Source organism: Oncorhynchus clarkii, chromosome 18, assembly GCF_045791955.1.
Source record: "Oncorhynchus clarkii lewisi isolate Uvic-CL-2024 chromosome 18, UVic_Ocla_1.0, whole genome shotgun sequence".
In the NCBI taxonomy this organism is placed as follows: Eukaryota; Metazoa; Chordata; class Actinopteri; order Salmoniformes; family Salmonidae; genus Oncorhynchus; species Oncorhynchus clarkii.
In genome coordinates this window covers 70,162,714-70,177,411 of record NC_092164.1, presented here as the reverse complement: position 1 = coordinate 70,177,411, position 14,698 = coordinate 70,162,714, and the positions used below count along the sequence as shown (strand labels likewise).

Sequence of the window (14,698 nt, the reverse complement as noted above, 5' to 3'; positions counted from 1 at the left end):
CTATAGACCAGAGCCCTATTGCCTATATAGTGCACTACTTTAGACCAGAGCCCTATTCCCTATATAGTGCACTACTATAGACCAGAGCCCTATTGCCAATATAGTGCACTACTTTAGACCAGAGCCCTATTCCCTATATAGTGCACTACTATAGACCAGAGCCCTATTCCCTATATAGTGGTACTACTATAGACCAGAGCCCTATTTCCTATATAGTGGTACTACTATAGGCCAGAGCCCTATTCCCTATATAGTGCACTACTATAGACCAGAGCCCTATTCCCTATATAGTGGTACTACTATAGACCAGAGCCCTATTCCCTATATAGTGGCACTACTTTAGACCAGAGCCCTATAGAACCCTATTCCCTATATAGTGCACTACTTTAGACCAGAGTCCTATAGAACCCTATTCCCTATATAGTGCACTACTTTAGACCAGAGCCCTATTCCCTATATAGTGCACTACTATAGACCAGAGCCCTATTCCCTATATAGTGGTACTACTATAGACCAGAGCCCTATTCCCTATATAGTGCACTACTATAGACCAGAGCCCTATTCCCTATATAGTGGTACTACTATAGACCAGAGCACTATTCCCTATATAGTGCACTACTTTAGATCAGAGCCCTATAGAACCCTATTCCCTATATAGTGCACTAGTTTAGACAGGGCCCTATAGAGCCCTATCCCCTTTATAGTGCACTACTTTAGACCAGTAGTAGGGTTCCATTCGGGATGCAGGATGCGAGTCTGTCTTTGGCTGTCTCCTGTGTTTTGATGTACAGTGTCTTTGTGGATCATTGACTTTTCCCAGATTTTGTTATAATACAAGGTGGGATGAAAATGGATTAAATTGAAATATCCCATAATGTCAAAGTGTTTTCAGGCATTTTTACAAATTAATAAAAAATGAAACGCTGAAATGTCTTGAGTCAATAAGTCTTCAACCCCTTTGTTATGGCAACCCTAAATAAGTTCAGGAGTAACAATTTGCTTACCAAGTCACATACTAAGTTGTATGCCTACCTCATCTCTGTACCCCACACACACAATTATCTATCTGCAAGGTCCCTCAGTCGAGCAGTGCATTTCAAAGACAGATTCAACCACAAAGACCAGAGAGGTTTTCCATCCACAAAGACCACAGAGGTTTTCCATCCACAAAGACCAGAGAGGTTTTCCATCCACAAAGACCAGAGAGGTTTTCCATCCACAAAGACCAGAGAGGTTTTCCATCCACAAAGACCAGAGAGGTTTTCCATCCACAAAGACCAGAGAGGTTTTCCATCCACAAAGACCAGAGAGGTTTTCCATCCACAAAGACCAGAGAGGTTTTCCATCCACAAAGAACAGAGCGGTTTTCCAAAGCCTTGCAAAGAAGGGCACCTAATAAAAAGCAGATGTTAAATATCCCTTTAAGCGAAGTTATTAATTACACGTTGGATGGTGTATCAATACACCCAGTCACTACAAAGATGCGGGTGTCCTTCGCAACTTAGTTGCCGGAGATGAAGGAAACAGCTCAGGGATTTTACTATGAGGCCAATGGTGACTTTAAAATGGTTACATAGTTTGATGGCTGTGATAGGAGAAAACTGAGGATCAACAACATCGTAGTTGCTACGATAAATTTAAATATTCTAAAACATGCATCCTGTTTGCAACAAGCCACTGAAGTAAAACTGGAAACAATGTGTCAAAGAAATTCACTTCATGTCCTGAATAGAGCATCATGTTTGGGGCAAATCCAACACAACACATCACTGAGTACCGTTCAAGCGTGGTGGTGGCTGCATCATGTTTTGGGTATGCTTGTCATCGGCAAGGACTAGAGAGTTTTCTATAGGATTAAAATAAACAAAACAGAGCTAAGCGCAGGCAAAGTCCTAGAGGAAAACCTGGTTCAGTCTGCTTTCCACCAGACACTGGGAGATGAATTCACCTTTCAGCGGGATAAAAACTTATAACACAAGGCCACATCTACACCGGAGTTGTTCACCAAGATGACATGGAATGTTCCTGAGTGGCCTAGTTACAGTTTGGACTTAAATGGTCTTGAAAATCTACAGCAATACTATAAAATGGCTGTCTAGCAATGATCAACAAACAACTTGACCGAGCTTGAAGAATTCTTTAAAGAATAATGTGCAATCCAGGTGTGCAAAGCTCTTAGAGACTTACCCAGAAAGACTGCCAGCTGTAATCACTCTTAGAGACTTACCCAGAAAGACTCACAGCCCTTACAGCTGTAATCACTCTTAGAGACTTACCCAGAAAGACTGCCAGCTGTAATCACTCTTAGAGACTTACCCAGAAAGACTCACAGCCCTTACAGCTGTAATCACTCTTAGAGACTTACCCAGAAAGACTCACAGCTCTTAGAGACTTACACAGAAAGACTCACAGCTGTAATCACTCTTAGAGACTTACCCAGAAAGACTCACAGCTGTAATCACAGCCAAAAGGGATTCTAACATGTACTGACTCAGGGGTGTGTGATTCTAACATGTACTGACTCAGGGGTGTGTGATTCTAACATGTACTGACTCAGGGGTGTGTGATTCTAACATGTACTGACTCAGGGGTGTGTGATTCTAACATGTACTGACTCAGGGGTGTGTGATTCTAACATGTACTGACTCAGGGGTGTGTGATTATAACATGTACTGACTCAGGGGTGTGAATTAGATATTTTTTTGTATTTCATTTTCAATAAGTTAGCAAACATTTTGTTTTCACTTTGTCATTATGGGGTTCTGTGATGTCATTACAGGGTACTGTGATGTCATTATTGGGTACTGTGATGTCATTACGGGGTACTGTGATGTCATTATTGGGCACTGTGATGTCATTATTGGGCAAAGTGATGTCATTATTGGGTGCAGTGATGTCATTACGGGGTACTGTGATGTCATTACGGGGTACTGCGATGCATTACTGGGTACTGTCATGTCATTACGGGGTACTGTGATGTCATTACGGGGTACTGTGATGTCATTACGGGGTACTGTGATGTCATTACGGGGTACTGTGATGTCATTATTGGGCACTGTGATGTCATTATTGGGCAAAGTGATGTCATTATTGGGTGCAGTGATGTCATTACGGGGTACTGTCATGTCATTACGGGGTACTGTGATGTCATTACGGGGTACTGTGATGTCATTACGGGGTATTGTGATGTCATTACGGGGTATAGTGTGTAGATTGATGAGGGAAAAAAATATTTAATCCATTTTGAGTTTAGGCTGTACATAAGAACATGTGGAATAAGTCAAGAGGTACGAATACTGTCTGAAGGCTCTGCACATATTTTGTGATAATACTGTTACCTGGAGCTCTACTGTGTTAAAGCTCATATCATTCTATACATCTGCATTTGGAAAGTTAGTTTCATTGTGTTGTTGTTGTTGTTGTTGTTGTTTCTCTTTTTCTTTTTCTTTTTTTGTTGTTGTTGTAAAAAGCAAAAACAAAACAACAACAAATACTTAAGCAACGTCGTCCAGTAATGTGCATGTCTTTCTGTAGCTACTCTGGTCCATAATAAAACGGTATTAACAATAAGAGGGTTTGTGTTAGCTAGATGCTCTGCTTTACACAAAAGAACAAGAAAACACAGTTAAACACTGTACAAAAACCTGGCAATTATGGCTCTACATTGTAAAAACGTTTTGCCTAAAGAAGCATGCTGAAACAACCTTTGTGACAGTGCAAATACATCGATGTCCCCCTGGTACAAAACATTTAGGTTAGCATTCCGTGAAACATGCTAGTTCTCAGAAGAGATCTGAACCAGTCGTAGAGTAGCAGCTCTGAGGAGATAGCTTGTGTCTTTTCTTCCAGGACAAACATCCTTCTTTAAAAGTACTAGGAGGTAACTACCACTGACACATACACACAGGAAACAGGAAACAGGAAACAGGATGCTTTCTCTCTCCTTTTGCTAGAAAGAGGAGGGGACTGAAGTTGTGGTTGGTTAAAGTAATATACATCGTCACAACTGTCCAACACATTCAATAAACATTGGAGACGGTACAGGACAGAGGTGTAAAACACCATGAGAGTGGGTTCAGAGGAGATGGAAGAGATGGGCAGGACAGAGAGAGAGTAGAGTTGGTTCAGAGGAGATGGGCAGAACAGAGAGAGAGTAGAGTGGGTTCAGATGAGATGGAGGAGATGGGCAGGACAGAGAGAGAGTAGAGTTGGGTTCAGAGGAGATGGAGGAGATGGGCAGGACAGAGAGAGAGTAGAGTTGGGTTCAGAGGAGATGGAGGAGATGGGCAGGACAGAGAGAGAGTAGAGTTGGGTTCAGAGGAGATGGAGGAGATGGGCAGGACAGAGAGAGAGTAGAGTTGGGTTCAGAGGAGATGGAGGAGATGGGCAGGACAGAGAGAGAGTAGAGTTGGGTTCAGAGGAGATGGAGGAGATGGGCAGGACAGAGAGAGAGTAGAGTTGGGTTCAGAGGAGATGGAGGAGATGGGCAGGACAGAGAGAGAGTAGAGTTGGGTTCAGAGGAGATGGGCAGGACAGAGAGAGAGTAGAGTTGGGTTCAGAGGAGATGGAGGAGATGGGCAGGACAGAGAGAGAGTAGAGTTGGGTTCAGGGTGTCCTTCTGTTTTCTCTCACTGATTCATAGGTAATCTCTTCAGCTCTTTATTTCCCGGTGGTTGTCATAGTGAGGAGCTGACAGTCTCTCTGGCGCGGGATAATGACCTCACATTCTCTTCACTTCCTGGTTTGGAACAGAGAGATAGTAAGTGCAGGTGTAACATACTTCAGACAGAGTCCTTCTTTCCATGTACATGGTCAGGTATTAGTTCTATCTTGGTATCCAGGGTTGGTCATTTGTATGGTTCCTTGCTCTTCCATCCCTCAGGGAGGGAGACATCTTTGTGTTAGTCAGTCCACTGACCTGGACATTATTACTAGTCACGAGGAACAGCTGTGGTTCCTTTACAGTCTGTTCCACATCTGCACCTTGCTGCTGGCAGCTACAGTCCCTCTGTCTGTATCCCATGGGTACTATCCACCTGTCTGTCTGTCTGTCTGTCTGTCTGTCTGTCTGTCTGTCTGTCTGTCTGTCTGTATCCCATGGGTACTATCCACCTGTCTGTCTGTCTGTCTGTCTGTCTGTCTCTCTGTCTGTCTGTCTGTCTGTCTGTCTGTCTGTCTGTCTGGCTGGCTGTCTGTCTGTCTGTCTGTCTGTCTGTCTGTCTGTCTGTCTGTCTGTCTGTCTGTCTGTCTGTCTGTCTGTCTGTCTGTCTGTCTGTCTGTCAGTCTGTCTGTCTGTCTGTCTGTCTGTCTGTCTGTCTGTCTGTCTGTAACCCATGGGTACTATCCACCTGTCTGTCTGTCTGTCTGTCTGTCTGTCTGTAACCCATGGGTACTATCCACCTGTCTGTCTGTCTGTCTGTCTGTCTGTCTGTCTGTCTGTCTGTCTGTCTGTCTGTCTGTAACCCATGGGTACTATCCACCTGTCTGTCTGTCTGTCTGTCTGTCTGTCTGTCTGTCTGTCTGTCTGTCTGTCTGTAACCCATGGGTACTATCCACCTGTCTGTCTGTCTGTCTGTCTGTCTGTCTGTCTGTCTGTCTGTCTGTCTGTCTGTCTGTAACCCATGGGTACTATCCACCTGTCTGTCTGTCTGTCTGTCTGTCTGTCTGTCTGTCTGTCTGTCTGTCTGTCTGTCTGTCAGTCTCTCTGTCTGTCAGTCTGTTCTTTGTATTTGTGGTCTTCCCATAATAAGAGAGTTGGCGTCTGCTTTTTCCACAGTGTTTGTGTTGTAGTAATTTTCCATTGGTATGTTGTTTGGTGTCTGAGGTCAGCTAGTTTCATATTACCTCCCAGGTAAACAACAACACATTTAGGAAGCGGAACTGAACACAAAGGGGAGGTCCGTATATGTATTTGTCTGGACTGTCATCGCTGTAGGCTGTTTTCCTTTCTATGATTCAAATTTACAGGAAACAATGTAAGAGAAGCAACAATGACAACGTCAACAATCATCAACAACAACAAACGTAGACGACAACGGATGATAACAGCAATAGTAATAATAATAATAATATCTTTGTGTTCTTAGTTAATCATGACAAGTCAATGTGACTGATCTACATGTATAAACCTCCTGTGTTGTGTGGGACCAACATACTCCAACATAAGTAGCGTTAGCGCGTTAGCATTTAGCATGAAGTGAGTCAGTCATGTTGGGCTACTGGGAGTCTCCGATGGCTCCCCGGGTGGCTCCCGGTTTAGTGCGGCGTGGTTTCCAGCGTAGAGGGGGTTCCTGGAGTGGCGGAGCGGGGTGTGGTGGCAGGCGGGGTTCCGGCTGGGCTGCCTGCTCTACTAGAGGGTGTAGTGGAGGTCTCTGTACCCTGCTGCTGCTGAGCAGCCTGGGAGGCCTGGAGAGTCTGTCCACACACGTGGTGGTGTTTCTCCCAGTCTTTGTGCTGGCAGAAGGAGCCGCAGTAGCGCGCCGTGTTACAGCCACTGCAGGTCTCGCTCGCCTTCCGCCCGCAGTTCCAACAACTCTACACAGAGAGAGGGAGAGAGAGAGAGAGAGAGAGAGAGAGAGAGAGAGAGAGAGAGAGAGAGAGAGAGAGAGAGAGAGAGAGAGAGAGAGAGAGGGAGAGGAAGAGGGAAAGAGGGAGAGAGAGAGGGAGAGGGAAAGAGAGAGGAGATTAATTTCAATACTTTTTATAATAAGAAAAAAATGCTGATTTATTTACAGACCTTTTAACAGGAAAACGGATTTATCAAAACACAAAACAATAGCATATTGCCCCTCACAGCATTTCACAGCATTTCACCACATACTCCACTGAAGCCCTCTGTATGTGTTAGGGGAGAGGGGCCATGATTGTCTCCTCTTGGAACTGATGTAGGCTATATCCTGTCTCCTCTTGGAACTGATGTAGGCTATATCCTGTTTCCTCTTGGAACTGATGTAGGCTATATCCTGTTTCCTCTTGGAACTGATGTAGGCTATATCCTGTTTCCTCTTGGAACTGATGTAGGCTATATCCTGTTTCCTCTTGGAACTGATGTAGGCTATATCCTGTTTCCTCTTGGAACTGATGTAGGCTATATCCTGTTTCCTCTTGGAACTGATGTAGGCTATATCCTGTTTCCTCTTGGAACTGATGTAGGCTATATCCTGTTTCCTCTTGGAACTGATGTAGGCTATATCCTGTTTCCTCTTGGAACTGATGTAGGCTATATCCTGTTTCCTCTTGGAACTGATGTAGGTTATATCCTGTTTCATGTCTCATGAATCTCAACTTCAGATCTTAATTTGCATTCAGAAGGATATTGGGCTAAGTCCTGTAAAATCACCCCTTACTTGACGATATGAAACCTTCCAAAGATATTCCCACTAATACGATAATAAGATCATGAAGGTATTTTTCAAAATGATTTTTATGAGGAGATGTATATATTTATGTGTCCTATCCTTTCAGAGATACTTTGAGATTATGAACACAGAGGTACAGTATAGACTATATACAATATCTCTCTTGTTTACACTGTGGTATTGTATAGATGAACTCTGATCTTCATACTGCATGGAGAGAACATGAAAATACTTATAGCACTTTATATCGAATCTCCGATGTAGGCTCATCATCATTATAAATAATAATTTATTTTTAACTGACGTGCCTGGTTAAATAAATAAACATGAATAATTCAATAATATAAACATTCTGATACATAATATACAGTACCAGTCAAAAGTGTGGTAGCCATGCTGGTTAAGTGTTCCTTGAATTCTAAATAAATCACAGACAGTGTCACCAGCAAAGCACCCCCACACAATCACACCTCCTCCTCCATGCTTCATGGTGGGAACCATAAAGGCAGAGATCATCCCTTCACCTGCTCTGCATCTCGCAAAGACATGGCGGTTGGAACCAAAAATCTCAAATTTGGACACATCAGACCAATGGACAGATCATCATAGTCCTCTATAGGACACAACCACACCATGTCATTCCCCTATAGGACACAACCACACCATGTCATTCCTCTATAGGACACAACCAGACCATGTCATTCCTCTATAGGACACAACCACACCATGTCATTCCTCTATTGGACACAACCACACCATGTCATTCCCCTATAGGACACAACCACACCATGTCATTCCCCTATAGGACACAACCACACCATGTCATTCCTCTATAGGACACAACCACACCATGTCATTCCCCTATAGGACACAACCACACCATGTCATTCCTCTATAGGACACAACCACACCATGTCATTCCCCTATAGGACACAACCACACCATGTCATTCCTCTATAGGACACAACCACACCATGTCATTCCCCTATAGGACACAACCACACCATGTCATTCCCCTATAGGACACAACCACACCATATCATTCCTCTATAGGACACAACCACACCATGTCATTCCCCTAAAGTCCCTATAGGACACAACCACACCATGTCATTCCTCTCTCTATAGGACACAACCACACCATGTCATTCCCCTATAGGACACAACCACACCATGTCATTCCTCTATAGGACACAACCACACCATGTCATTCCCCTATAGGACACAACCACACCATATCATTCCTCTATAGGACACAACCACACCATGTCATTCCCCTAAAGCCCCTATAGGACACAACCACACCATGTCATTCCTCTCTCTATAGGACACAACCACACCATGTCATTCCCCTATAGGACACAACCACACCATGTCATTCCCCTATAGGACACAACCACACCATGTCATTCCTCTATAGGACACAACCACACCATGTCATTCCCCTATAGGACACAACCACACCATGTCATTCCCCTATAGGACACAACCACACCATATCATTCCTCTATAGGACACAACCACACCATGTCATTCCCCTAAAGCCCCTATAGGACACAACCACACCATGTCATTCCTCTCTCTATAGGACACAACCACACCATGTCATTCCCCTATAGGACACAACCACACCATGTCATTCCTCTATAGGACACAACCACACCATGTCATTCCCATATAGGACACAACCACACCATATCATTCCTCTATAGGACACAACCACACCATGTCATTCCCCTAAAGCCCCTATAGGACACAACCACACCATGTCATTCCTCTCTCTATAGGACACAACCACACCATGTCATTCCCCTATAGGACACAACCACACCATGTCATTCCCCTATAGGACACAACCACACCATGTCATTCCCCTATAGGACACAACCATACCATGTCATTCCCCTATAGGACACAACCACACCATGTCATTCCCCTATAGGACACAACCACACCATGTCATTCCCCTAAAGCAGACACAACCACACCATGTCATTCCCCTATAGCACACAACCACACCATGTCATTCCCCTATAGGACACAACCACACCATGTCATTCCCCTGTAGGACACAACCACATCATGTCATTCCCCTATAGGACACAACCACACCATGTCATTCCCCTATAGGACACAACCACACCATGTCATTCCCCTGTAGGACACAACCACATCATGTCATTCCCCTATAGGACACAATCACATCATGTCAGTCCCCAGTTTCATCACAGCGCTTGATGGTTTTTGCGACTGCACTTGAATAAACTTTCAGAGTTCTTGACATTTCCATATTGACTGACCTTCATTTTTTAAAATAATGATGGACTGTCAGTTCTTTTTGCATATTTTGCTTCTTCTTGCCATAATATGGACTTGGTCTATTACCAAATAGGGCTATCTTCTGTATTACCAGCCCTACCTTGTCACAACACAACTGATTGGCTCAAACGCATTAAGAAGGAAATAAAATCTACAAATGAACTTTTAACAAGGCACACATGTTAATTTAAATGCATTCCAGGTGACTACCTCATGAAGCTGGTTGAGATAATGGAAAGAGTGTGCAAAACTGTCATCAAGGCAAAGGGTGGCTACTTTGAAGAATCTCAAATAGAAAATATATTTATTTTTTAAACACTTTTTTTGCTTACTACATGATTCCATTTGTTATTTCATAGTTTTGATGTCTTCACCCTTATTTTACAATGTAGAAAATAGTACAAATAAAGAAAAACCCTGGACTGGTACTGCATAAATAATAAATATATTCTGGTATAATAAATCAATGTTAAATAAATTGTATTATAATAAATCAATATTAAATACATTCTGGTATAATACATCTATATTAAATACATTCTGGTATAATACATCTATATTAAATACATTCTGGTATAATACATCTATATTAAATACATTCTGGTATAATACATCTATAATAAATACATTCTGGTATAATAAATACATTCTGGTATAATAAATACATTCTGGTATAATACATCTATATTAAATACATTCTGGTATAATACATCTATAATAAATACATTCTGGTATAATAAATACATTCTGGTATAATAAATACATTCTGGTATAATACATCTATAATAAATACATTCTGGTATAATAAATACATTCTGGTATAATAAATACATTCTGGTATAATAAATACATTCTGGTATAATACATCTATATTAAATACATTCTCGTATAATACATCTATAATAAATACATTCTGGTATAATACATCTATAATAAATACATTCTGGTATAATAAATACATTCTGGTATAATACATCTATATTAAATACATTCTCGTATAATACATCTATATTAAATACATTCTGGTATAATACATCTATATTAAATACATTCTGGTATAATAAATACATTCTGGTATAATACATCTATATTAAATACATTCTGGTATAATAAATACATTCTGGTATAATACATCTATATTAAATACATTCTGGTATAATACATCTATATTAAATACATTCTCGTATAATACATCTATATTAAATACATTCTGGTATAATACATCTATAATAAATACATTCTGGTATAATACATCTATATTAAATACATTCTGGTATAATAAATACATTCTGGTATAATACATCTATATTAAATACATTCTGGTATAATAAATACATTCTGGTATAATACATCTATATTAAATACATTCTGGTATAATAAATACATTCTGGTATAATACATCTATATTAAATACATTCTGGTATAATAAATACATTCTGGTATAATACATCTATAATAAATACATTCTGGTATAATAAATACATTCTGGTATAATACATCTATATTAAATACATTCTCGTATAATACATCTATATTAAATACATTCTGGTATAATACATCTATATTAAATACATTCTGGTATAATAAATACATTCTGGTATAATACATCTATATTAAATACATTCTGGTATAATACATCTATAATAAATACATTCTGGTATAATACATCTATATTAAATACATTCTGGTATAATACATCTATATTAAATACATTCTGGTATAATAAATACATTCTGGTATAATACATCTATAATAAATACATTCTGGTATAATAAATACATTCTGGTATAATACATCTATATTAAATACATTCTGGTATAATAAATACATTCTGGTATAATACATCTATATTAAATACATTCTGGTATAATAAATACATTCTGGTATAATACATCTATATTAAATACATTCTGGTATAATAAATACATTCTGGTATAATACATCTATATTAAATACATTCTGGTATAATAAATACATTCTGGTATAATACATCTATATTAAATACATTCTCGTATAATACATCTATATTAAATACATTCTCGTATAATACATCTATATTAAATACATTCTGGTATAATAAATACATTCTGGTATAATACATCCATAATAAATATATTCTGGTATAATACATCTATAATAAATACTCTGGTATTCTGGTATATCCAGAATATTCTGGTACATAGTAGATCAATAAAGTGTCCTACCTCGCTGGAGTCCTCCTGCTGGTTGATGACAGACAGTGCGTCCTCCGCTGCCTGTCTCTTGGCCTCTGCCACCGTACGCTCCATCTTGGATCGCTCAGTGCTTATCATCTCATGGGCCTTCCTCTCTGCCTCTGACACCGCCTTCTGGAGCTCTGACATGGCCTGGCGCTTCACCTCGTTCACAGCCTCTTCTGAAACACATTCAGAGATATCCTCAAGGACCCATACAACCAGCCCCTAACCCCCTAACCCAATAACCCCCTAACCCTCTAACCCCCCAACCCCAACCCTAACCCCCCAACCCCAACCCCCTAACCCACTAACACCCTAACCCTCTTACCCCCCAACCCTCTAATAGCCCTTTAACCCTCTAAACCTCTAAGAGCCCTTTAACCCTCTAACCCCCCAACCCTCTAATAGCCCTTTAACCCCCTAACCCTCTAATAGCCCTTTAATCCTTTAACCCCCTAACCCTTTAACCCCCTTACCCTATAACCCCCTAATAGCCATTTAACCCCCCAACCCTCTAATAGCCCTTTAACCCCCTAACCCTCTAATAGCCCTTTAATCCTTTAACCCCCTAACCCTTTAACCCCCTAACCCTTTAACCCCCTAATAGCCATTTAACCCCCTAACCCTCTAATAGCCCTTTAACCCCCCAACCCTCTAATAGCCCTTTAACCCCCTAATAGCCATTTAACCCTTTAACACCCTAACCCTTTAACCCCCTAACCATTTAACCCCCTAACCCTTTAACCCCTTAACCCCCTAACCCCCTAACCCTTTAACCCCCTAACCCTCTAACCCTTGAACCCCCTAACCATTTAACCCCTTAACCCTCTAATAGCCCTTTAACCCTTTAACACCCTAACCCTTTAACCCCCTAACCATTTAACCCCCTAACCCTTTAACCCCTTAACCCCCTAACCCCCTAACCCTTTAACCCCCTAACCCTCTAACCCTTTAACCGTCTAAAGCCCCTTAACCATCTAATAGCCCTTTAACCCCCTAACCCTCTAACCCTTTAACCCTCTAAAGCCCCTTAACCATCTAATAGCCCTTTAACCCCCTAACCCTTTAACCCCCTAACCATTTAACCCCCTAACCCTTTAACCCCTAACCCTTTAACCCCCTAACCATTTAACCCCCTAACCCTTTAACCCCTTAACCCCCTAACCCCCTAACCCTTTAACCCCCTAACCCTCTAACCCTTTAACCGTCTAACCCTCTAACTCCATAACCCCCTAACTTCTTAACCCCCTAACCCCAAACCTATCCCCCTAACCCCTTAACCCCCTAACCCCAACCCTCTAACCCCCTAACCCCAACCCTAACCCCAACCCTATCCCCCTAACCCCAAACCCCCCTAGCCCCAACCCTATCCCCCTAACCCCTTAACCCCCTAGACCCAACCCTAACCCCTTAACCCCCTAACCCCAACCCTAACCCTCTAACCCCCTAACCCTCTAACCCCCTACCCCCCTAACCCTCTAACCCCCTACCCCCTACCCCCCTAACCCCCCAGTACTGTCTTTTGTACTGTCTACTGTCTTCAGTACTGTCTTTAGTACTGTCTACTGTCTTCAGTACTGTCTTTAATACTGTCTACTGTCTTCAGTACTGTCTACTGTCTTCAGTACTGTCTTTAGTAATGTCTACTGTCTTCAGTACTGTCTACTGTCGTTAGTACTGTCTACTGTCTTTAGTACTGTCCACTGTCTTCAGTACTGTCTTCAGTACAGTCTACTGTCTTCAGTACTGTCTACTGTCTTCAGTACTGTCTTTAGTACTGTCTACTGTCTTCAGTACTGTCTACTGTCTTTAGTACTGTCTACTGTCTTCAGTAGTGTCTTCAGTACTGTCTACTGTCTTCAGTACTGTCTACTGTCTTTATTACTGTCTTTAGTACTGTCTTTAGTACCGTCTACTGTCTTTAGTACTGTCTTTAGTACTGTCTTCAGTACTGTCTACTGTCTTCAGTACTGTCTACTGTCTTCAGTAATGTCTACTGTCTTTAGTACTGTCCACTGTCTTCAGTACTGTCTTCAGTACAGTCTACTGTCTTCAGTACTGTCTACTGTCTTCAGTACTGTCTTTAGTACTGTCTACTGTCTTCAGTACTGTCTACTGTCTTTAGTACTGTCTACTGTCTTCAGTACTGTCTACTGTCTTCAGTACTGTCTACTGTCTTTAGTACTGTCTTTAGTACTGTCTTTAGTACCGTCTACTGTCTTTAGTACTGTCTTTAGTACTATCTTTAGTACTGTCTACTGTCTTCAGTACTGTCTTTAGTACTGTCTTTAGTACTGTCTTCAGTACTGTCTACTGTCTTCAGTACTGTCTTCTGTCTTCAGTACTGTCTTCAGTACTGTCTTTAGTACTGTATTTAGTACTGTCTACTGTCTTCAGTACTGTCTACTGTCTTCAGTGCTGTCTTCAGTACTGTCTTTAGTACTGTCTTCAGTACTGTCTTCAGTACTGTCTACTGTCTTTAGTACTGTCTTTAGTACTGTCTTAAGTACTGTCTTTAGTACCATCTTCAGTACTGTAACCCTAACCCTCTAACCCCCCAACCCCAACCCTAACCCCCCAACCCCAACCCCCTAACCCACTAACACCCTAACCCTCTTACCCCCCAACCCTCTAATAGCCCTTTAACCCTCTAAACCTCTAAGAGCCCTTTAACCCTCTAACCCCCCAACCCTCTAATAGCCCTTTAACCCCCTAACCCTCTAATAGCCCTTTAATCCTTTAACCCCCTAACCCTTTAACCCCCTTACCCTTTAACCCCCTAATAGCCATTTAACCCCCCAACCC

The 14,698-nt window shown here is 41.5% G+C and overlaps 1 protein-coding gene across 1 annotated transcript in view; it reads right to left on the bottom strand.

Moving 5' to 3' along the window:
* Positions 1-6,188: 6,188 nt before the first annotated feature.
* The window catches only part of LOC139372797 (protein CBFA2T1-like), a 219,027-nt gene continuing 210,517 nt past the window's right edge, over positions 6,189-14,698 (bottom strand). Inside the window, exons 10-11 of the mRNA XM_071112601.1 lie at positions 11,882-12,072; positions 6,189-6,534 (exon numbers count right to left, since the gene is read on the bottom strand). Of these exons, the coding sequence (XP_070968702.1) occupies positions 6,256-6,534; positions 11,882-12,072 (470 nt within the window). The 3' untranslated portion in view covers positions 6,189-6,255. The remainder of the gene's footprint in view (positions 6,535-11,881; positions 12,073-14,698) is intronic.